Source organism: Heptranchias perlo, chromosome 12, assembly GCF_035084215.1.
Source record: "Heptranchias perlo isolate sHepPer1 chromosome 12, sHepPer1.hap1, whole genome shotgun sequence".
In the NCBI taxonomy this organism is placed as follows: domain Eukaryota; kingdom Metazoa; phylum Chordata; class Chondrichthyes; order Hexanchiformes; family Hexanchidae; genus Heptranchias; species Heptranchias perlo.
The window spans coordinates 12,324,898-12,351,117 of NC_090336.1; the positions used below are offsets into that span (position 1 = coordinate 12,324,898).

The 26,220-nt window shown below is 40.4% G+C and overlaps 1 protein-coding gene across 3 annotated transcripts in view; it reads left to right on the top strand.

Moving 5' to 3' along the window:
- Nucleotides 1-26,220, top strand: part of phf21aa (PHD finger protein 21Aa) — a 243,826-nt gene that overhangs the window by 151,809 nt on the left and 65,797 nt on the right. For all 3 annotated transcript variants that reach the window (XM_067993661.1, XM_067993664.1, XM_067993662.1), the window contains exon 4: nucleotides 7,156-7,290. In XM_067993661.1, coding sequence (XP_067849762.1) covers nucleotides 7,156-7,290 — 135 coding nt within the window. The remainder of the gene's footprint in view (nucleotides 1-7,155; nucleotides 7,291-26,220) is intronic.

The window sequence follows — 26,220 nt, forward strand, 5'->3', positions numbered from 1 at the left end:
ACCTTACCTATGCCTTTGTCACCTCCAGACTTGATTATAACAATGCTCTTCCGGCTGGCCTCTATTGCTTCATTTTCTAAACTTCAGCTCATCCAACATTCAATTGCCTTTATCCTTTCCTGCACCAAGTTTTGCTTGCCCACCACCCCTATCCTTGTTGATCTACAGTGTCCCCCAACATCTCAAATCCAAAATTCTAATCCTATTAAATCCCTCCGAGGCCTCTTCACTCCCTAGCTCTGTAGCCACCTCCAGCTCTACACCTCTGCTTGAATTCGCCATTCCTTTGACATCTACACTAACACCCACCCCCCCCCCCCCCCCCCCCCGTCACCCCACCATTGGCGGCAGTGCCTTCAACCCACCTAGGACCCATGTTTCAAATATTCTCCTGTAACCCCTTTGTATCTCCACCTCCCTCACTTCCTATAACACTGTTCTTAAAACCCACTTCTTTGACCAAGCTTTTGGTCACCCCTCCTAATCTCTCCTCCTCTGGCTGTGAGTCCATTTTTGTGTTGTGCTTCTGTGAAGGGCGTTGGAATATTTTACATTAAAGGCTCTATATAAATGCATGTTGTCGTAGTTGTCACTTTTGTTGTAGTATAATTATCAACCTCAGACTGGTAGTGTAGTATAATATTCCAGAGAGAATAAAATTTATTGTTTAAGGCCCTGAAATTATTTTGTGCAATAATTCTATATGACACTTAATGTATTTGAAATTCCCCTCTGCTATTTTAACGGAAGTGTTAACCTCTACATTAAAAAAAAGGTTAATGCCTCTGCTGAAATAGTGAAGAAATGAATTTCAGATGAATGTTTTAAATGTTTGTGTTTTAGAATACCTATAACATCATTTCAGGACTAGAGAAATGTTTTCTAATGCCTCTGGCCTATCATAGGTGGTTGATGAGAATAATTCCTCCAATCTTGCATTTTATGTTCTGAAAGGATTATTGATCTGCACTTTTCCATGTTGGCATATTTATCACAAATCTGTAAATATGCAACATTATTTTTCCATAAAATGAGCATTTTCCCATAAAAATCCTAATACCACTTTGGAAAAACTACTTGACAGATGAATTGGGTTTGCAAAGCAGGAAATTAAGCGCTGGTATTGGCAGCCTGTTGGTATACTAATGTGCAGTGCTACAGAATGATAGGTCTATGCTCATGGTCCTCCACCATAATCTGTTATGAATTTTAGACCAATGAACGTAGTTTGCAGAGAAGATATTGAACATCACAGTTTGATGCAATGGGTAATTGGTTGGGTTGGTGTGCATAATTGGAAAAGTTGGTCCCTTTTGCCAACGATATATGAAAAACAAAAATCAGAAACCTTCTTAATAAATGATGCTTGTTTATTCCAAATCAGTTAGAGATCAGGGAAAAAGGGTAAAACAAAATACTGCAGATGCTGGAAACCTGAAGTGAAAACCAAAAATGCTGAAAACGCTCAGCAGGTCAGGTATTGTCTGTGGAGAGGAAGGTAGGGTTAATATTTCAGGTCAAGATCTTTCGTCCGAATCCCGACACAGGTCATTAACCTGAAACGTTAACCTGACCTTCCTCTCCAAAGATGCTCAGAAATCTAGCATTTTCTGTTTTAACTTTCTGTATTTCTTTATAATTTGTGGGACAGCATTGAATGTAATTGTCACTTATTGGGCTTGATCATTTTAGAAGAATTTTCTCAAATGTACTTTTCAAATTTACATAACTCATTATTGAAGGTTTTAATTTTCCATTCACATTTTCAAAAGAGAATAACATTAACAAATCTACTGCCAATTAATTATACTTATAATGGGAATCAATCAGATATATTGGATAATTTGTTTTCAGTAGAATATTCCAGTTAATCTTTCAACAGTACTGCAAAGTAGTGTTTGATCTTGTTCAACTGAATTATATCTTTAAAAAAAGTTGTAAGTTAACACTTGTGACAAGCCAAAGAATAATAATAATAGAATATTTTACTTTTATAAACTAGGCAGTAGTGTAACAACCAACTTAGATCAATTGGTTTTGGAAAAGTTGTACATAGTTTATTGTAACTCAAGTGATGTTTAGTTTTCAAAATAAGCACAAATTTTATTTACCTGCAGTAAGTTTCTAATCCTTATAAATATTTCAAATTTTGCTATGGTATAAAGAATTGTATAATATTTAATTCGTAATATTCTTTGTAATCTATTATATATTTATTTTTGGTTCACAAATGCTCCTAAAGGTCCCACAAGCCTTAACTGATATAAGGAGTAATTATATAATTTTGAGGTAATTTTTTTTAAAGAAAAGCTATTAATTTAAACGACCTATCTCCGCACCTGTACTCAATTACCTTTGTACCATGAATAACATTGAATTTTTTTTGTGAATGCGCATTCACTGTTTCTGAACTCTGATTCTTTTGAGAGAAAAATGTAAAATGTACCAGCTGTTCTTGATGGTATGATGAGAAGGAAGTGAGTAGCAGCTGATACAGGTTATATGAGGGTTACAAACAATAGCTGAGCTGCTAGGCCAAGGTCCCAGCAGAGATCTGGCTGGCCTTTCTTGTACTACATATGATGGGCTTTTAACATTTGATTGGAGTAAGAGCTGTTTCCTTATAGTCTTTGTTAGCTTGAAACACAATTTAATTTTTATTTGTTAGTGTTAGGATGGGAGAGCTTAGTTGTACATGAAGTTGAAAAGCCCCATTTGCTGGGCCTCCTGTATTATTCCCAAGAGGTTGTGATGCGTAGTTCGTAATTATCTCTCAATTTTGGCACTCTGGTTGTGATTGGCTGTTTCTTTGTTTCAACCATATGGCACTAGCCCAGGATTCCTCTTGCTCCTACTATTTTTTGCCTTGTAGTTGCAGTGAGTTTTTGAGTAGAGATGACTGGAGTTCGTTATGAAGTGGATGGAAGATTTTAAATTTATTATACAGCAATCTGCAAGAACTTTGAAAAAGTGCCTTCATTTGGGATAGGTAATTGATCTGTTCAATGCTAGTTTTCAGGATAAATCCTTTAGCAGGTGCAAATCTTTTGTGTGTGTCCCCTTCCCCCACTGCAATTCCTGTCAGCTTTCACTGAATCTCATAATTCTCTCATTCAGTCGCTCTTCTCACCCACAGCTTTGCTTCTGGGCTACTGAATTACAGTAAATTGATCTTGTGTGAATGTGCTGTGTTTTGTATTGTGTGTGTGTGTGTGTGCATGCATGCGCATGTACAGATAGATTGTTATATTTGTTTTAGTTATTTGTTGAGTAGATTTGTGCATGTGTTGAATTGTTCTGTTTCTGCAATGAATGTAATTACTGGATCACTTTTTCATTTGCCTTGTGTCTTTCTTGATTGTTACATTGTTTGTCATGTTTAGAGGTTAAAAATACAACATAGTAAACATTAGTGTTTGATCTATAATATAATAAATTGGAGTAATGTGTGGACAGCAGTAAGACCTGAAATCTTGCAGAGAAGCTTTATTTTTATTAGAATTCATGTTACTTGATGAAAAAAATCCTTCTCTGCACTTTTATTTGTGTAAAAGCAAAATAAATAATTTTTTTTCTAACCCTGTGGTGCTCTTGCATTGCAGATATCTACCCAGTAGATTAGCTTTATAAGCTTTCACGTGATAGATTCACTGCTGCTGAGAGTACATTATGGAAGTGAACTGGGAAAGTGTGTTAAAAATAATGTAATGCACACTGTAGTGGTATGTACTTAATAACTGCGTGAGCCAAATCCTGTCACACTTAATGCCTACACATTCGTACATTCCAAAATGGTTATTCGTTAGTGATCAGAAACACCAGTACTAATTCGAATTTGTTGCCTTCCTTCCCCTCCCTAGTGTCCCTACCACTGCCCCATCTGAGATTAGGCAGCTCAACACAGACCACTTATTGAGCCTGGCACCTTCCTGGTTTGTAGGACTGAGTGCCAAACCCAAGATGCTTTTACAAACTGAGCCATTAGATGAGCAAACTTGTGATGATCTTTCTAATGTGGCATCATACTACATAATTTTTCTTTTTCTTCATTAATCTTTTCTTTCCCCTCCTCCCTGCAACATGTGCATGTATCATTTCCCATCCATGAGAGTGGTAGGTTACCGCCTTCCAGGAACCCTGCCCTAAGTTGGTTGCTAGGATGTTTGAGAGTGATTCAGGATAACATAGTTTAGTAGCTGACCTGATTATATATTGGTGGCACTTCAAAAAAAAAATTGTAATGTCTGCATGTGTTTACATATTATCTGTATAAGTAGTTTTATTTTAACATTGGCAGTTCTTTACATTTCAAGATGATAACCTTTATAAAAGAGAGTCAGTCTTGAGTGTGCCGATGGTTATTGAAGCCAGTATCAGAGTAAACCCTTCTGGCATGTTTCACAAAATCAGTCAACTCACTTGGGGCTGACTGGCTCTGCTGTTCTCATTCTGATGTTACAGCTTCTTCAGGAGATCTATGTGCTGGTGCTCATACCAGCTGACGTCACCGTGTATTGCTGTACGTCAGCTTGTGTGATCAGCCGCTAGATTTTTTTTAAGCTATTGATAATATGCAGCTGGATGATATGCTTGAAGCATGTCCTTGTAACCATTCCGCTGCCCATCCTGCTTCCACTTGGCCTGTTCTAGTTCACTATATGGTATCCTTTTTGATGTTCCGTAGTCTTCCAGGTTAAGACTATTTAAAATTACTGTCATTCCAAAGGAATTTAAAGCAGGTTATGCAATATGCCTGTATACTAGAGACTTCTGTCTCTACTGAGCCACTGATGGAACTTTGGGACAGAAGTGATTTAATTTTTCATGAGCCACCTGTTCCTGTTGTATGTTCTGTTCGCCATAATATTTTACTTAAACTAATTTTCTGGAAATTTATATTTCTTCCCTGATTTTTCACTGGTTTTATATGAAATCCTTGAATGTATTATTTTAAGGTGCCTTCCTATATTAAACTATCTAAAATGATGATTTAAACTGGCAGGAGTCTGAATCGATATAAGTACAAAAGCTGCCCCTTACATGTCTCGTTTGACTTTATTGCTGATTTCAGAACTCTAGAAATGTATATTGATAATTGGAAGAATGGTTTGAACCAAATCTGACCTTTCTTTTATTGCTACATATGTGCTATTAAATTAAGATTCTAAAACTGTTCAGTTCAGTTCAATTCATGGTATTGAAAGAAGCTGCCCCAACCTATTTTTGTTATATTTACAAGCTGTTAAATTTTAAGTTTAAGTCCTTTATATTTTGGAATATCAGCTGTTGATTTGGATATATATGACATTATAAGTAATACTTGTTTACCACAAGGGTTCTGATGAAGATCCAAACTCCAAACAAAGCCTAATTGGTTTACAAAGTAAACAGTATGATTGATGGATTTTTAAAATATATACTTCCTGACTCCCGCTGAGGTATGGTTTGGGTGCCACCAACACACTCTACATCATCCAAGTGGGCATTTTTCACATGTGATCCTTAAACAGCGAATGTTAAGTTATTCAACTGTTGGAGAATCACTGTTCCATAACATTGTTGTTGTCACCTCTAGACCTGATTATTCTAATGCTCTCCTGGATGGTCTCCCATCCTCGACCCTCCATAAACTTTAGCTCATCCAAATCTCTGCTGCCTGTATCCTAAACTGCGCCAAGTCCCATTCATCCACCACCCCTGTCTTCGCTGATCTACATTGGCTCCAGGTCCCCCAACTCCTCAAATTTAAAATTCTCATCCTTGCGTTTAAATCCTTCCATGGCCATTCCCCAATCTCTAACTTCAACCACCTCCAAAACACTCTATTCTTGTGATTCTGGCCTCTTATGTATCCCCTCTCTCTTCACCCTACCAATGGCAGCCATGCCATCAGCCTTCCCGGCCCCATGATCTGAAATTCCCTCCCTAAACCCATCTACCTCACAACCTCCCTTTCTTCCTTTATGATCTTCCTTAAAACCAATCTCTCTGATCAATATTTTGGTCACACCTCTTATCAGCTCCTCCATTGGTTCAGCATCCATTTTAAAAAAAATGATGCCTCTGTGAAGTGCTTTGGGACATTTTCTATATTAAACGTGCTAGATAAATGCAAGTTGTTGTTCTGTCCTCACCCAGTATGTATACCTGCCATCAAGGATCATTGCAAAGCAATCAAGAATAGGATTTCTGGCTGACTTTTTAATTTTCCTCTCCTTAGCTCAGGCATGCTAAGGTAACTTACTTTTTCACCACAGCTGAGATCGACTAAAGCAGCAGAGATCAGGAAATGAAGCTAGAACCTTGGTCTGCATGGCTCTGTACCTGTTTACTTGTTAAGTCACTGGGGATGAAGGACCAAACTCTTAGCTGTTTAGATATTAGGTGTAGGTGTAGGTTTTTCCATCAGTAGTTTTGTTTTGTTTCTATCCTTGAATGGGTTCCCATCACTTGCATCTTAGCCTGTTCACTGAGCAAAGGGCAGGAAAGCAACAGGCTTTGCTGCTAATGGATTAGTCGCTGAGAAGCACATAAGAGTAGCACAGGGTTAACTCTTTTACTCCACTGTTCAGGTGATGAAACTGATTCCTTCTGTTTGGTGACCCTTACAAGATCACCAGGTAAGATAAATATAAAAGAGTAAGACCATTCGACTAACTCATTCAACCCCCAAAAAACACCGACAGTGCACCAGTTACACCATCAGATCTTTCACCTGATTCCAAAGTTTTGCCTCCATCACCATATCCTGAAGTTCATTCCAAGTGTTGGGTCATTCTTTGCGTGTAGCGAAGTCAATGGAAAAGAAAATTGGGCTGAGTGCAAAAACAGGCTGCTGATTTGCTACAGCCCATTTTGTGCTACCACCCAAGAGGAATTTATAGCCCATTGTGTGGGAAATCTTCAGTATAAGCCTGTGTCCAGTCACTCTGTAGTGCAGTCTGAGTGGTGCGTTGGCCCATTTCTATTCTGTGCTTTCTTGTGTACACCAATTGTGCACAGAACTTGGGTAGATTAGGATTTTCTATAATTTTGTGTTTGCTATACATGCCTCACAACGAACCCTAATAAGTCAATGTAATAAACTAACAGCGTTGTACATTTCTGAAATGCAGATTATATCTGAGTTGATATTTATTTTATCTTTTGTTTCAGAAAAAAGTGGTTGAACAGTTGAGGAAAGATTTGATGGTGAAACAGGAACACCATGAATGCAAACTGCCAATGCAACAGCAGCAGGTACCACCACAGCAGCAACAGCAGACTGTACCACAGCTGAGCAGCCCACAGGTAATAGCATCATAGCATGTTACAGCACAGAAACAAGCCACAAGGCCCATCAAGTCTGCACCAGTGCTTCTTTGTTATGCCTTTCCATTATTGTGTGTGGAACTGCACAATGAGCCTGTAAATTGTTACACTTCATAGGCACCAACACACTGGCCTATCTGAGAGTCCTAGTACCGAGCTTTGCTGTTGTGCTAGCTTTTCTGACCGCCTTTTGCACATTTTAGATTCTCTTGTGTAAATTTAGCCAACCTATTTAGGTTAAACCTTAACTTTAGTACCTACTTCATTATCATAGTACTGTACAGCACAGAAGGTCACTTGGCCCATCATGGCTGTGCTGGCTCTTTGAAAGAGCTATCCAATTAGTTATATTTCTGCCTTCTCTAACCATGCCTTTCTGATTATTGTTGGCAAGCCGTGCATTTGGAGTCCGTCTAGTAATACGAATGGTGAGAATCCTGTGGATTTTTGGGATACCTTCCTCTATGCAAATAGCAATATGATAGTCATGTTTTATCCCTGCCCTTGGGGGATTTAACTTGCATGAGTGTAGGATACGAGGCACTTGCCTTTCATAGAATCATAGAATGATACAGCACGGAAGGAGGCCATTCAGCCCATCATGCCTGTGCCGGCTCTTTGAAAGAGTTATCCATTGGTCCCACTTTCTTGTTCTTTCCCCATAGCCCTGCAAATTTTTCCCCTTCGAGCATATATCCAATTCACTTTTGAAAGTTATTATTGAACCTGCTTCCACCACCCTTTAAGGCAGTGCATTCATCATTACTCGCTCTGTTTTTTAAAAAAAAAATGTCCTCATGTTGCCTCTGGTTCTTTTGCCAATTACCTTAAATCTGTGTTCTCTGGTTATCGACCATTCTGCCACTGGAAACAGTTTCTCTTTATTTACTCTATTAAAACCGTTCATATTTTTGAACATCTCTGTCAAATCTCCTCTTAACCTTCTCTGCTTTAAGGAGAACAACTCCAGTTTCTCTAGTCTCTCCTTGTAACTGAAATCCCTCATCTAAGGTATCATTCCAGTAAATCTCTGCACCCTCGCTAAGGCCTTGACATCCTTCCTAAAACCCAGAATTGGCCACAATACTCCAGCTGGGACCTAACCAGTGTTTTATAAAGGTTTAGCATAACTTTCTTACTGTTGTACTCTGCCTTTATTTATTAAGCCAAGAATCCGTGTGCCTTTTTAACAGCCTTCTCAACTTGTCGTGCCACCTTCAAACACTTCTGTACATACACCCCCAGGTGTCTCTGTTCTGCACCCCCTTTAAAATTGTACCATTAAGCTTATATTCCCTCACCACATTCTTCCCACCAAAATGAATCACTTCACACTTCTGTACGTTAAATTTCATCTGCCATGTGTCTGCCCATTTCCTCAGTCTGTCTATGTTCTCCTGAAGTCTGTTACTATCCTCCTCACTGTTTACTACATTTCCGAGTTTCGTATAATCTGCAAACTTTGAAATTACGCCCATGTATCCAAGTCCAGGTATGTCAAAAAGAGCAGTGGTCCCAACGCCGACCCCTAGTGGGCACCACTGCATGCTTCCCTCCAGTCTGAAAAATAACCGTTCAACACTACTCTCTGCTTTCAGTACCTTAGCCAAATTCTTATCCGGGCAGCCAATGCCCCTTTAATCCTATGGGCTTCAATTTTGCTAACACGTCTATTATGTGGTACTTTAAACCTGTCTACCAGTCCCTTAGCCTGAGGGCAATATGGGGCGGACAAAAGTTCTTTTATTTGTCACTCTTGTCATAATTGTGTGACTAACTGAAATATAAAACTAGTCTCCTGATCAGACAAAATCTTTTTTGGGTGCCCAACTTCAGTAAACATTTCTATCAGTGCGTTAGCTGTAATGTATGTGTCAATTGGTGCAAGGGCTATTGTATCCCAACACCTAGATGCATAGTTTACCATGATTAATAAGTACATTTTCCCTGACAAACTTGTATTAGGCATGGAACCCATACTAACTATGCCCACTCTTTCAAAAAGTTAATTAGTAATGGCTAGAGGTAGCAGGAGCTTCGTTGTATTCCCTCTGTTTACTCAAGACATATGACCAATGTCAACTTAACAAAATACAGCCATGTCTTTAGAGATACTAAGCCAATAGAAGTGCTGTCTTTTGTACATTTTATCCCTTGATGTTCTGCAAATGGTTACCTTGAGTAAATCTGTCTGGTATGCCTGCAATACCACTATCTAGTGGAACTCTTTGGTTCCTGTTCCTGAACAGTTTTTGATTTGTAATGTCAGACCAAAAGTCTGTCCTCATAACTATACTATTCCATTGGTTCAGGCTACGTGATGCTGACATAGTGAGCTTGAACACCCTTTAATGTAAGGTCAGACTGCTGAACCTCTGCTAATTTTTTGAGGGTCTAAACTATCCAAGTTCCCCTAATTAATTGTCTTTTGCTGGGTATCGTGGGGAAACTTTGGTTCCCTCGCATGCTTTTATGTGGCTCTACTTCATGGTAGCAGGAGTCTCCTCATTCTGGGACTGGTTGCTGTCTCAGATACTGTGTGAGCTGAGCTTGCTGCTGCGGCCAATACAACTGCTGTTTTGGATCAGCTGTGTTGTCTTTGCCTGATTTTGAGTCACCACTAAAACTTTCTCCTGCTTAGCTAAGTTAGTTACAAAGTTCCTACCATTCAATTTATTCTCCAGCCAAACTTGGAAAATGGTACAGACGTACTTTTACTCCCAATAATCAGTGGTATTCTAGTTGAAAATTAGCCAGCAGGTACGTTGTTTGACCCAGTGAGACCATAAATGACGACTGACCTATCCACTAAGTATTGATCATCCTGCATTAGGTGTGGTTGTACCAATGTTAGGGTACATCCGTTATCGATAATTCTTTAGTTAGTGTAGCTGTGCCATCATATTCCTTGCTTCTGAGACTCTGCAGTATCGTGCCTTATAACCAGGTTTAGTCTTTCTGATAGGTGTCTAGAGCAGCAATCATTTGCGCTGTTCCCCATTTTATTAGTTAGAGCACCTGAGATCTCTGGTATCACCCAGTGATTTTTTTTTTGCTTTGTGGTGCACCCCCCCTGGATCTCCAGGCTGTGGATGCACACTAATTAAGTGTGTATTCCTCTGGTTGACTGATGGGAGGAACCTGATCATCCATTCAATCATTGGGACCCCCGATGGTTTTGAAGACTACTTGTTTGTCTAACTGCCCCAGGGTCTTGTATTCCTGGTCAAGCAACCCTATCCTTAGATCGTCTAGAACAACTCCCAGAAATGGCAGAGCAATTAAACAAATACTTCGGTTCTGTCTTCATGGAAGAGGACACAAATTACTTCCCAGAAATGCTGGGGAACCAAGGGACTAGTGAGAAGGAGGAATTAAAGGAAATTAGTATTAGTAAAAAAAAAAGTGCTGGAGAAATTAATGGGACTGAAAGCCGATAAATCCCCAGGACCTGATAATCTGCATCCCAGAGTACTAAAAGAGGTAGCCATGGAAATAGTGGCTGCATTAGTTGTCATCTTCCAAAATTCTATAGATTATGGAACAGTTCCTGCAGATTGGAGGGTGGCAAATGTAACCCCACTATTTAAAAAAGGAGGGAGAGAGAAAACAGGGAACTGCAGACTGGTTAGCCTAATATCAGTAGTAGGGAAAATGCTAGAGTCTATTATAAAGGATGTGATAATAGGACACTTAAAAAATATCAACGGGATTAGACAAAGTCAACATGGATTTATGAAAGGGAAATCATGTTTGACAAATCTACTGGAGTTTTTTGAGGATGTAACTGGCAGAATAGATAAGGGAGAACCAGTGGATGTGGTGTATTTGGATTTTCAGAAGGCCTTCGATAAAGTGCCACATAAGAGGATAATGTGCAAAATTAAAGCACATGGGATTGGTGGTAATATACTGGTATGGATTGAAAATTGATTAAGACAGACGGGAAACAGAGAGTATGAATAAATGGATCTTTTTCGAAGTGGCAGGCAGTGACTGGTGGGGTACCGCAGGGATCAGTGCTTGGGCCCCAGCTATTTACAACATATATCAACGATTTGGATGAGGGAACCAAATGTAATATTTCCAAGTTTGCTGATGACACAAAACTAGGTGGGATTGTGAGTTGTGAGGAGGATGCAAAGAGGCTTCAAGGCGATTTAGACAAGTTGAGTGAGAGGGCAAATACATGGCAGATGAAGTATAATGTGGATAAATATGAAGTTATCCACTTCAGAAGGAAAAACAGAAAGGCAGAGTATTATTTAAATGGTGATAGATTGGGAAATGTTGATGTACAAAGGGTCCTTGGTGTCTTTGTACACCAGTCACTGAAAGCAAACATGCCAGTGCAGCAAACAGTTAGGAAGGAAAATGGTATGTTGGCCTTCATTGCGAGAGGATTTGAGTACAGGAGCAAGGATGTCTTACTGCAATTATACAGGGCCTTGGTGAGACCACACCTGGAGTATTGTGTGCAGTTTTGGTCTCCTTACCTTAGAAAGGATATACTTGCCATAGAGGGAGTGCAGCGAAGGTTCACCAGACTGATTCCTGGGATGGCAGGACTGTCGTATGAGGAGAGATTGGGTCGACTCGGCCTGTATTCACTCGAGTTTAGAAATATGAGAGGGGATCTCATTGAAACATGTAAAATTCTGACAGGGCTGGACAGACTGGATGCAGGGAGGATGTTTCCCCTGGCTGGGGTGTCCAGAACGAGAGGTCACAGTCTCAGGATACGGAGTAGGACATTTAGGACTGAGATGAGGAGAAATTTCTTCACTCAGAGCGTGTTGAACCTGCGGAATTCTCTACCACAGAAGACTATGGAGGCCAAGTCACTGAATATATTTAAGGAGGAGCTAGATAGATTTCTAGACGCAAGAGGCATCAAGGGGTATGGGGAGAGAGTGGGAATATGGTATTGAGATAGAGAATCAGCCAGTTTCTTCCAAATGTCTTCTAGTTGTATGACAAATTCTATGAAGTTTTCCTCCGTTTCTTAAACTTTTGCTTGTGTATTTCAGGTGGTAAGTCATAAGCATTAAGAAAAGCACATTTTACAGTTTCATAGTTTGTACTGTCCATTGGATCAAGATTGAAAAAAAGCTGCTAGTGCTTTACCATTAAGTGAAAGTATAAGCAATTTAGCCCAGACATCTTTATAGCACTTATGATGGCTTGTTAATAATTCGAAAGCTTGAATGCAAGTATTGATGGCTGCCTCTCCTTGTTGGCACAAATTCATATAATTTGTTCTCCACATCTATAATGCTCTTGTTTTTCACAGTTCAGCAGCTTTAGTTGAAACTCTTGTTCTTTTGCTTTCTCATTGGCAGTTGTACAAACTAACTTTAACTTGTTGTCTGTCTCTTTCTGAGATCTTGATCATGAATTTTTCCTTTTTTTTAAACTGTAAAACTGTTAATTAGCTTGTTTTAAATTTTACTTCAGATTTCAGTTGGCTCTATGAATTCAACCTGCTTCCTACCACTGTTATCTTTTTGAAACTTTTCTACCCTTGCTCCAGATTAATTTGACACTCATATCTTAGATCATTCTCATGGGCAGGTTCCAACTCTCCATACCTTCAAGTTATTGAGATCTAGGTAAGCTTGTAGTGTGCCCAAGGTAAGAAAATAGAAAACAATGACTGGTAATTGCTTTTTGCTCCTGGATTTATCCGTTGACTTTATAGAATCTCTCTCATCAATGAGCAAATAAAGCATCACACCTCAAAACATTATCTTAAGTTAAAATCCATTGAGCAATTTCATTTTTTGGAAAACAAGTAAGTAATAGTCATATAATGTAGTTACACATTTACAGTCGAAGCCTATTTAATGCCAATAGGACAAAATAATAAAAAGGATCGCAACAATGAGTACTTTTCTTCATAAATTTCCTACCCTTGCAGGAGTCAGTTCTAATCTGTTCTCTTGGTCGCTTCAAACTTATGGTTGATATCGATCAACGATACAATTATTGTCTGAATTGCATGAATTCTTATTTATTTTTATTATTTTATTGAAGAGCTTCATTAAATGAGTTAAAAGGACAACTGCCACTTAAAATATTTTTGTTAGATTGTAACGTGTAAAAGCACACCACTCAGGCTACAAAGATTTTGTGCGGTACCTATGCATTTTAAGGTCATAAAAATAGAATTAAGTTGATAATCCAATACGAAAGATCAGAAGGATGGCTGATGAGAGGAGTGGAAATGCTCTTCAGAAGTTAAGGTAGGTACATTATTAGGACAGATTAGAGGGAGCTTTTCCTTCTTCTGACTCTTGCTGATCCTGACTTGGGATTGTTTGATGCTGGCACAAGGTGCATAATGAAATAAAGAAAGACTTGCTTTTATACAGCGCCTTTCACGACCTCAGGGCGTCTCAAAGCGCTTTACAGGGCGTCTCAAAGCGCTTTACAGCCAGTAAAGTACTTTTGAAGTGTAGTCGCTGTTGTAATGTAGGAAGCACCTCATTTATATTAGGATTATCATTTCAAGAAGTAAAGCACGTGAGGATATTGGGAGAGGGCTTCCTGAAGTCATATAGTCAAATGGCTTGCCAATGCTCATTATCAAACCTCACATATGAATAATAGGCACTTCAGCAAGCTACAAAAGAGTGATCAATATTAGTGAGTTTAGTGCAGCAAGGAACTTAAGCCTTCAAGAAATGAGAAAGTTGGTGGTAAACGAGGAGAAAAATCTTTCCCTGTAACAAAGGATATTTGTTCCAGTAAGTATAAAATACTGGGGAACAGTGATTGATGAGGTAGAAATTTAGGACCTAAGGTTTTGGATCAAAGCTTGAAATACTGATATCTGTCACTATCTTGTGAAGTGGCTTTAAAATTATTCTGGCAATATGGCTTCAATCCAGTGTCTGCTTTCATCTACTAAAATCTGCTAGTACTTTGTTCTGTGTCTGCTGTCACAGGCAGGGTTCTCAATAGATAATTGCAAAAATTATACTTTACCTCCTGTAAAAAAAAATGCAGTGTTTCCTGGTAATTCTGTTCACTACCCACCCCCACCCCTTCTCCCTGATTTTCTACGCTCTTTTATCGAATACGCTGACTCATACCCCTAGCCTATGGGTATGAAGACCAATTGTAGCTGCACCACTGCCACTCAGCACAGACAAGTCCCACACCAGGTGGTGCATTTACAAACTGAATCATTGTGGCAACCTTTTCTGATAATTCAAAGAATATTAATTAAAAATGCACTGTACATTACATTACACCATTTGTAATGAAACTTTTTTAATATATGCATTAATCTGTTTTAGCTTTGAGAAAATCATTGAACATAAATTGAAAGTGGTTTTCAACAAAAGCCCAGAGTATTTTTACTCTTTAAAAACAAGTATGTTTTACTCTGGAAAGATTTTAAAATGACGGTGATCAATGAAGTAAAATGTGCATGTTTTTGGACTTTAAGTGTTTTGTATCTACATTTGTGTTTGAGTCTCTTGTTTCTTAGGTATCCAGTGGTTAATTCTTACAACTTTGAAAAGCTGGACATCAGAGACTACTATTTTATTTAGACAGTAATGAACTCCAGGGTTACATACGTAAGCACTTTAATTGAGGAGTACATGTTGTGTTGCTGATTTGTTTTGGCACAAGACAACCCAGAGGGCTGAAGCAGGCACTGGTGTGTCTATTATCGACATGCCTCAGTTTCAATATTACTATTTAGCTTTCAAGGTTTTCCTCAAGCGCAAGATTTTTTATGAACCAGTTGTTTTACTTGAAATTAATGAGGAAAGATTTTGAAACGATGAAGTAAAATGAGCATGTTTTTGGAGTTTTCCGTGTTTTGTAACTACTGTTTTGGTTTCCCCTAATTTATGGGCACTCTGGTAGTTTTTTTTTACTTGGAAGTAATTTCTCTTCAGTTTTGCCCTGTCTCTTCCTTTCCCCATCCTCCCCATTGGTCTCTTCAGTCATGTAGATTGAGTTCCTACATTCGTTGTTACATTATATATCCATTTCTAATTTGTAATTTAAAAAAAACTTGTCCTTTGCAGGTATTGGGATTAATATCCGCTATTAAGCAGACATATTTTCGTTTAGTGCCTTAAACCTGTTATTTTTAGGATTCATTTATTTGATTTGATTTGAACAAAACTGGGTATACAAGCATTTGAGATACTTTCATTCCGGCTGTAAACAAACCACCAATTCTTTATGCTGTACATCTGCGAGTGAAATGATATACTCAAATACCACAGTTCATATCAGCAGATTTTACACTCAAAAATAATGACAGCTTTGGTGTGTGAATAAGCAACTCCATCACTAAAACTTGTTTCAGCTGGTTCAAACCAGTTTGATTAGTAACATAAGGTTATGTAAAGGACACTTTTTAAGACTAGTCATTGAGAATTTTAATGAAACTCCTAGGCATAATTCTTGGGTCTACTTGATTTTTAATTTATATTTTCTTTCCATCTTCGGGTTCCCCATGTTCCCATTTCCTGTTGTAGAGAGTGGGTAGGAGACTCATTCTCCAACCTCTGTTATTCTTGCTCTAACTTCTCTGCAGAGAAGTTATGTTAAACTTATATAGGACCTTGGTTAGACCACACTTAGAGTACTGCGCGCAGTTTTGGAGGTCTTCCAAAAAGGATATAGAAACACTGGAAAAAGTGCAAAAAAAAGATTTGCAAGGATGATGGGGCATCCACAGCTGAGAGGGCAGAACTATAAGGAAAGACTGAACAGGCTGGGGCTCTTCCCTCTAGAAAAGAGAAGGCTGAGGGGTGACCTGATAGAGGCCTTCAAAATGATAGGGTTGACGTAAAGAAGATGTTTCCACTTATGAGGGAGTGAGTCCAATACTAGAGGCCATAAATATAAGATAGTCACTAATAAATCTAGTAAGGAATTCAGGAGAAACTTCTTTACTCAGAGCGGTGACATTGTGGAACTCGCTACCACATGGAGTGATGGAGGCGAATAGCATAGATGTATTTAGGGGGAAGCTAGATAAGTAAAGATTGGGAGGACACTTGGGTGTAATTTGACATGAGGGAGAAAGGAATAGAAGGCTATGTTGATAGGGTGAGATGAAGTAAAGTGGGAGGAGGCTTGTGTGGAGCGTAACACCAGCATAGACGTGTTGGGCCGAATGGCCTATTTCTGTGCTGTAAAATTCTACGTAACTGATTACTAGCAGCCAAATAACAATGGCATGGATTGTCTCATCCTTGGTGCATTTCTATTCCACTGCTCCCTCTGGGGAAGTGTTTCCACATCTGACTTCAACTTAGTACTTTCCTCAGATGAAACCAGCCACGCCCAGTCCCACCCAACTGACCTCCTCACCAATCTGCCTGTCGCAGATGCATCTGTCCAAGACAGTATTGTTAGGAGTGACCACTGCACAGTCCCTTCTTCACATTGAGGACATCGTCCATCGTGTTGCGTGGCGCTACCACAGTGCTAAATGGGATAGATTCAGAACAGATGTAGCAGCTCAAAACTGGGCATCCATGAGGTGTTGTGGGCCATCAGCTGCAGCAGAATTGTATTCCAACAATCTGTAACCTCATGGCCCGGCATATCCCTCAGTCTACCATTACATCAAGCCAGGGGGTGAACCCTAGTTCAATGAGGAGTGTAGAAGTGCATGCCAGGAGCAGCACCAGGTCTACCTAAAAATGAGGTGCCAACCTGGTGAAGCTACAACTCAGGACTACATGCATGCTGAACAGCAGAAGCAGCATGTTCTAGACAGAGCTAAGCGACCCCACAATCAACGGATCAGATCAAAACTGTACAGTCCTGCCACATCCAGTCGTGAATGGTGGTGGACAATTAAACAACTAACGGGAGGAGGAGGCTCCGTTAATATCCCCATCCTCAATGATGACGGAGCTCAGCACGTATGTGCAAAAGACAAGGCTGAAGCATTTGCAACCATCTTCAGCCAGAAATGCCGAGTGGATGATCCATCTCTGCCTCCTCCTGATATCCCCACCATCACAGAAGCAAATCTTCAGCCAATTCGATTCACTCCACGTGATATCAAGAAACGGCTGAGTGCACTGGATACAGCAAAGGCTACGGGTCCTGACAACAGCCCGGCTGTAGTGCTGAAGACTTGTGCTCCAGAACTAGCTGCGCCTCTAGCCAAGCTGTTCCAATAGAGCTACAACACTGGCATCTACTCGACAAAGTAGAAAATTGCCCAGGTATGTCCTGTCCACAAAAAAAGGACAAATTCAATCCGGCCAATTACCGCCCCATCAGTCTACTCTCAATTATCAGCAAAATGGTGGAAGGTGTCGTCGACAGTGCTATCAAGCGGCACTTACTCACCAATAACTTGCTTACCGACATTCAGTTTGGGTTCTGCCAGGACCACTCAGTTCCAGACTTCATTACAGCCTTGTCCCAAAAATGGACAAAAGAGCTGAATTTCAGAGATGAGGTGAGAGTGACTGCTGTTGACATCAAGGCAGCATTTTACTGAGTGTGGCATCAAGGAACTCGAGTACAATTGAAGTCAGTGGGAATCAGGGGGAAAGCTCTCCATTGGCTGGAGTCATACCTAGCAGAAAGGAAGATGGCAGTGGTTGTTGGAGACTAATCATTTCAGCCCCAGGACATTGCTGCAGGAGTTCCTCAGGGCAGTGTCCTAGACCCCAACCATCTTCAGCTGCTTCATCAATGACCTTCCCTCCATCATAAAATCAGAAGTGGGGATGTTTGCTGATGATTGCACAGTGTTCAGTTCCATTCGCAACCCTTCAGATAATGAAGCAACCCGTGCCCGCGTGCAGCAAGATCTGGACAACATTCAGGCTTGGGCTAGTAAGTGGCAAGTAACATTCGTGCTACACAAGTGCCAGGCAATGAACATCTCCACAAGGGAGAGTCTGCCGACCACCCCATAACATTCGACGGCATTACCGTCGCCAAATCCCACACTATCAACATCCTGAAGGTCACCATTGACCAGAAACTTAACTGGACCAGCCACATAAATACCGTGGCTACAAGAGCCGGTCAGAGGTTGGGTATTCTGCACTGAGTGACTCGCCTCCTGACTCCCCAAAGCCTTTCCACCATCTACAAGGCACGACAGGAATGTGATGGAATACTCTTCACTTCCCTGGATGAGTGCAGCTCCAACAACACTCAAGAAGCTCAACACCATCCAGGACAAAGCATCTCACTTGCTTGGCACACCCTCCACCACCGGCACACTGTGACTGTAGTGTGTACTATCTGCAGGATGCACTGCAACAAATCGCCAAGGCTTCCTCGACAGCACCTCCCAAACCCGTGACCTCTACCACCTAGAAGGACAAGGGCAGCAGGTGCATGGGAACACTACCAACTGCGCGTTCCCCTCCAAGTCACACCCCATCTGGTCTTGGAAATATATCGCCGTTCCTTCATCTTCGCTGGGTCAAAATCCTGGAACTCCCTACCTATCAGCACTGTGGGAGTACCTTCACCACACTGATTGCAGTGGTTCAAGAAGGTGGCTCACCACCACCTTCTCAAGGGCAATTAGGGATGGGCAATAAATGCTGGCCTTGCCAGCAACGCCCACATCCCATGAATTAATTTTTAAAAAAGGACGACGGAGGACAGGTGCTGGAGGAAGATGGTGTGGTCAACTGTGTCAAAGGCTGCAGACAGATCGAGGAGGATGGGGAGGGATAGTTTACCAGTGTCACAGTCACATAGGATGTCATTTGTGACTGAGATAAGGGCTGTTTCAGTACTGTGGCAGGGGCGGAAACCTGATTGGAGGGATTCATACATGGAGATAGGCATGGAATTGGGAGGTGACAGTGCATTCAAGGACATTGAAGAGGAAAGGGAGGTTGGAGATGGGGCGGTAGTTTGCAAGGACAGAAGGATTAAGGGTGGGTTTTTTGAGGAAAGGGGTGATGATGGTGGATTTAAAGGAGAGGAGGACAGTACGAGTAGATGGAACCGTTCACAGTATCAGTTAACATGGGGGCCAGGAAGGGAAGTTTGGTGGGAATCGGATTGAGGGAGCAGGTGGTGGGTCTCATGATTAAGATGAGCTCAGAGAAGGCATGAGGGGATAGAAGAGAAACTAGAGAATTATTTGACCATTTTTCTACACAAGCGATTTGGAAACAAAGTTAATTTTTATTCTGGGTTTTTAAAAGCAATGTGTATTCTCATGAGTTTGGGGGAAAAAAAGCATCCAGACAAAAGATGGTTAATATGCTGAAAAAAGTTTGTTCTCTCAGAGACTAAACAATAAGCAATTTGCTAACTTGTTGCTAGCTTATTCAGAAAAACAGCTCTCCAGCTGTGTTGGAAAACCCTTCGAACTCTGTCGATCTGTGAGGTGGGGGATAAGAAGATGCAGAAAGCGAGAGGAGTTTGAAACAGCAAAGCTGTAAGAGCAGTAAATTTTTTTTAAAGGAAAAGGCATGGAGGGCCTTTGCTGAGGCAAAGAGGTTAGATGTGTCGGGTAGTTCGGAGACTTCTTGGTTAAGTCAAGCAAAATCAAAGTGGGGTAGTATCGTCTGTTCAATATTTTCATGTGATCACACGGAGCTAAGTTGTATTGAATGAATTAAGTGAATCTGATCAAAACTATTGCCCTGTGTGTTCACCACACTGTGGAATAATGCATCTTAACAATGCGAACCAAGCCTCATGTAGTGGTAACAAATTGAAGAAATACTCGGAAATCCAGTTCAGGTCACAAGGGGGACTTTACTGTTACCCCCTCCCCCGCCCCCGGGTCTTGTCGTACAAGTAGATATAAGGTAGTGTGAGTCAATTCTCATAAAAGTGGTGCTGATACTGCTTACATGAGCGACTGACACCATTGAACCGAGGAAGTATCTGTGGCAGAGTCCCCTGAAATCATGCTGAAACTATGGTCAGGTCACACCATATTGTGCTGCATACTCTGCTGATCACCAAAACATCCAGTGCCTAGAAGCATTACAGAAGGGAGTAACTAGGCTGATCTGTGGTGTTTGAGGAACAAGTAGATGAGCTGGGACTCTTGAGCTGTGAACACAGACATCTCAGAGGAGACTGTATAAAGGTATACAAGATACTTACCATGATAGGGAAAGTGAAAGGAACAAAACTTCGGGATATGCCAAGGCAGCAGGACAAGCGGACACAGATTCGAAGTTGTGAAGAGTTGGTTTATGGCAGACAATAAGAATTATTTCTTTACTTAGGGTGATCAACATCTGAAGCAGTTTGTTAGGAGTGGTTGAAGCCAGGATACTCGACTTGTTTAAGAATCAGCCAGGCGATAGAAGTCAATAGGATTGTACTCTGAATGGATGAAATATAATGCACCAAATAGCCTTAATCCAAATCAATCTTGTGTGACCAGGTGCTAATTTGACATTTTGTGCTCTCATGCAGTCGAAGAAATTATGTCATTTTTAATGAATTAATTAATATTTTTGCCAGACTATGAGAACCATTCTGTTGAGGACAGAAGTATAGAGTAGCATTTGGGAGAAGTGTGTATGGGGGTAGTGTTAATTCACTGTTTCTGTACGTTGCTGAGAGTTGGACTCTGACCAAGGTGCAGAAAGGGATTACATGCTTTTGGGTTGCACAGCAACAAGAGGAAATTTGGAAATTAGCAGGGCAGAGTGATCGCTGAAAGTGGGCCTGTATGTAGTAACATTAGCTCTCAAATTACTGTTCATGATATTAACGTGTTCATATAACATTCCATTGTCTATTATTTTAGCAGAGGTTTTAACCCATCTTAAAATGAGCAGGATTAATGGACAGAAGAACGTCACCTGGCAAATGCTGCCAAAAGTATAATTAGAAGGTTGTGATGGTTGAGATATCTAGCCCATCTAGCTGAAAATCAATGTTGTCTCATCTGAACATATTGTCTGAATTTGCTGAAAATTTGTGCCACAGTAATGGCGGATCTACAGCATACACCATTATTATGGTGCAGAAATTCCAGGAAATTATGGTGTGAGTGAGTTATGCCATTACATATGCCATGCCATTACGTATGCCACGCCATAATTTGCTGGGACTTTCGCGCTGGTCCACAGAGACCCTCACCGAGAAAGTTGAACAGCTAATTATCATAGCTGCGCCCCTTCTTAAAATCAATGACGATCGAGTTAACGCCACTGTAATCGCCCCAGCTACATTACAGAATAGCTCTGGAGGGCTTAGAATCAGTAAAGTATTCAATTGCTCAGCAAGTTCAACTAAATAAAATTCCCTGGGTTTAAGAAGTTGAAAGAGAGTTACACTTAAATGCAGCTACTTTAAAATAACCCGGATTACATGTCATGGGATTATACTGATTTAAAAACAAAAATCTAGTAACAGGAGATGCAAGGACTTCCTGCCGTTGTTTAGTGTGGGTTAGAAGAATCTCCTTTCATACTAGTCCATCTTATTAACAGAAAGGAAATATGAACAATTTTAGCAAATATGTTTGATCTTTGTAAGAAGTGTCGTTTGTAAATTGAACCTAAAGCATTTGGCCAACAAAGGGTCTGGCACACTATAACCCCGAGTCAGGTCGATCTAACAACCCTGTTTGGGAGTGAAATAATCCGGTATCTCACGGAGATGCAGGTTACATGTGCGAAGGAGGTAAGAGCTTCAGTCTTTCCCCATCAAACCAGCCTTATTTTAATATCATAACTTGTTTAAAGTAAAGCAATGAGCAACTTACTGACAAGACAGACTGTCAGAAGTGAAATTAACCAGACAACGGGGTTTGCAAGTCAGCATTCCTTGCTTTTTCACACCATCCTGATTATAGGCAACGAGAATGAATTACAAAATAAGAAAAAAAAAACTAACTCCATTTGTACTGATCAATTTTTAAAATTAAAAAAAATGGGAAACCTGCACAAATTGTTTAGCTGTTCCATTTTTATGGAACAAGATTAACACGATGTACTGTTCTGTGTCAGGTCCCGGTACCTTGGATGTATATCAGACATTGGCTGTGCTACTTCCTATCTGTCTCTGTGCTTACTGTGGCGTATTCTAATTATTTTTCCCACAAATTGTGGTGTGCATTTGCCACTGGAGGATTGGGGGGGCGCAACAGCCTAACTTCTAGCTTTTGACACCAAAATTGCCATTGCGATGAAATTCAGGCCATTATTAAGGTTTTAAATTACAGTACAAATCAAAGTTTAATGCTTCTTGCATGATATCATGTATAGTTCACTGTAGACAGCACTCACTGGAAAAAATTGTATTTCAGTTCTATTGTTTCTGATTTCCCCTGGGCAGGAAAGGTTTTCCAAGTGGTTGATTTGACATTTGGAATTCTATGTAGTAAGTACTGCTTAAAAAGTTAAACTGTTTTTGTTAGTTCTGAGCACTTTAAGTATTGTTAAGTAAGGAGGACAATTGTGCAGTATTTATTTGTAGATTTTGAACAGTGTGTTGCTTCAAAGGTATATTGGTTTCCAGTGTATTAAAGTAACAAAGATGTATCTTTACCATGACTAAATTATTTAATAATTGCAGCCACTGAGGTGTGTTTGTCATCAGAACAATCAAGCTTCTTTACTTTATCGTGTTGTAAATAAAAATACAAGACAGAAATCAGACACATCCTTTCAGAGAACTTACAGTAACCTTTCAAAACCTGCAAGCTTATTTAGTGGCTTTGACCACATCTTCATCCGTGGCTTTGACCGCGGCGTTAACCGCTGCTCCGACCGCGGCTTTGACCACTTTGTTTCAGGGCCAGCTGCACAAAGTGTTGACTGAACCTACTCTGGTCGCATGGACCCAGAGATCGCAGAATGTTAAAGCAGAAGGAGACCAATTTGGCCCATGCACCTGTGCCAGCTTTCTGAAAGAGTTACCCATCCACTCTGTCCAATTCCCTGGTCCTTTCCCAATACCCCTTTAAATGTTTCTTTTTCCAATATTTATCCATTTCCCTTTTAAAAGCTATTATAAATTCTGCTCGCACCACTATTTCTGGTAGGGCATTTCATGTTCTAACAACCTTCTGCTTAAAAGTATTTCCTAATGTCTCCCTTCATTTATTTGGTGATGATCCTAAATTTGTGCCCTCTGGTTACCAACTGAGCGACTATTGGATATAGCTTTTCCTGGTTTACTTTATCCAAACATCAACGACTTGTATTTACACAGCACCTTTAACATAGTAAATTGTACCAAGGTGCTTCACAGGAGTGTAATCAGACAAAAATTGACACCGAGCCAAAGAAGGAGGCATTAGGACGGGTGACTAAAAGCTTGGTCAAAGAGGTAGGTTTTAAGGAATGTCATAGAGGAGGAGAGAAAAGTGGAGAAGCGGGGAGGTGTAGGAAGGGCATTCCAGAGCTTAGGACCTCGATGGCTGAAGGCAAATATTCAAAAAAGAGCAGGAAAAGATTAACTGATCCATCAAGCTGTCCCACCGTGACATGGTGCATCTATGTACACCATCAATCCCATATTGCCTCACCTCCCCTTCCACAGTCACATAATCTCCTGGAAAAGACAAAAAAATAGAGAGAGGACCCTAGGCTATGTTAGGGAAAAAAAAACCTCTGGGTAATACCTCTTCAACCCCCGAAGGTAATCAAGCAAGTTCCCGGAGACCACAGTAACTGATGAACGAATTCCTGTTAGCCCACCTAACTCCTGTAACTTGATGTCTTCCGAGTGCAGGAACTCATACAGCTCACTTTTGAGCATTGGCATCGCATCTGTACTCACCTTATGTGCTGTAAGAAGTACTTCCTAGCATCTAACCTAACTAAATGCTTTGGTAACTTATACTGGCGCCTCCTACTCTTCCCCTGCCTTTCTAGCCTATCCACATGGACAGAATCTAATCCTTCCATTATTTTAAAGACCTCAATCATATACCCTCAAAGTCTATGTTTTTCCCAAGTAAAAAGTTCAGTTCTCTAAACCTGTCCTGATAGCTGAGTCCTTAAACTAGGTATTAATCGAGTGACCCGCCTCTGAAACGTTTTCTGGCCTTGCTATCCCCCACCATGTGAGTGGACCAAAACTGGACACCATATTCTAGGTGTGGCCAGCCCAAAGAAAGAATTGCACTTTTAATTTTATATTTAGTTGGCCTTACGCTACATCCTAACACCCTATTTGCTTTCACAACATCCTTGCAATACTGGTCTTGAAACTACAATGATTCCTGAACTACAACCCCCAGGTCCTTTTCCTGCTCTGCAGCCTTGACTGCGCAACCCTACATGGTTTTACCCTGCCCAAACGTGTCACACTGCAATTGCCTATATTGAAAGAAATCTGCCAGATGCAGTCCGATTCCCCCATTGCATCTAGATCTTCCTGCAAACTAAACTATTTTTTTCACCTAAGATCCTAACTCCTGCACATATCATTGTATCACCTGTAAAACTTGTGGATTGTTCCCCCAGTGCTTTTATCCAGATCACTAATGAAAGTTAGGGAAGAACAATGGCTGTAACACTGATCTCTGCAGGACTTCACATTGATCAGCCGCCACGCATAGCCTCTACCATTAGTAACTACTGTCTGTACAAATACAACCAATTTGCTATTCAACCTAAAATTTACCTGGAAATCCCACAAGTCGCAATCTTACATAGCACGACACTTTAGCAAAGGCTTTTTGAAAGTCGAAATACACCATATCTACTGGGCTTCATCACCCACCAATTTCGTAACCTCCCCAAAAAATGCAATCAAGTTGGTGAGAGAGGATCTCCTTTTCCAGAAAGCATGCTGTAATTCCTAAATAGCCCCGTCTCCTTCAAGATGAACATGCAACATATTACTAATAATCCCTTTTAGCAACTTGCCTATGACTAAAGTCTATTGGGCCTATAGTTTCCTAGTTCTGACTTGCTCTGCTTTTTAAGTATAGGCACAATATGGGCCTCTCTCCAGTCCATGGGAACAATCCCAGATCTCAGTGAGCTGCTAAATATATAAGCCAGTGATTCGTATAACACAGCCCCCAATTTTAACAAGGAATGTTTCTGCACCCACTGCTACATGTTCAATTTTAGCCTCGACTCGACGCTGCATCATTGGTAACTCAGCATCATCCTTGGGAGTCAAGACTGGTGCAAAGTAGCCATTTCAAACCTCAGCTATATCTTGGGACTCCACCCAAATCTGCCCTGCAGAATCCTTCAATGGCCCTATACCATTCTTAATGGCCCTCTGGCTCCTAACATCACTGAAAAAGACCTTGCTGTTACTACCACACCTATCCACTTCTCCATTTTCTTTTTGGCCAGTAGTAAGACAGATTGCATTGCCCTCAGCTGAGTTGATACTTAGTTGATTACCTTGTATCTGATAAAGCATTTCCGCTTTACTTCAACTTATCTTTGGACATGACCAGTTAGCAATTTGGTTTGGTCTTATCATGTGCCCTTTTAACCCTAGGGCCATACATGGCTTTTTACTGAATAAGGATGGTTTTACAAATAATGTGCATTGAATATTTGCTTTTCAATTTTCGTTTACTGTTAGAAATGGTAGTGCTGTATTTTGCAAGAATGTCACTTTAAAAAAAAATGTTACGTAGCGATTACCTAAACTTCAGTCAGTTTAAGATTTAAGACGATTGGTTTGTGTGAATTAATTACTCCTAAATGCAACAAGTTGTTATAGTTCAAATTTTTCATCCAAAATGGAACACATATTTATGATGTGTTACTGCAAGGTAGTTAACTATCTATTAATATGTTAAATGTAGTATGAAACTGGAGTGTTACTGAGCTGCATTGTCCGCAAAGGCTTCTTATAACATTTTCACACACGAGTGAGACTTTAGATACTTATGGTCAAGAATCATCAAAGTACAATAAAATGAAATGTTGCCTCTATATTGTCTCTCCCTCCTCCCCCCCCCCCCCCCACTTTTTTAAA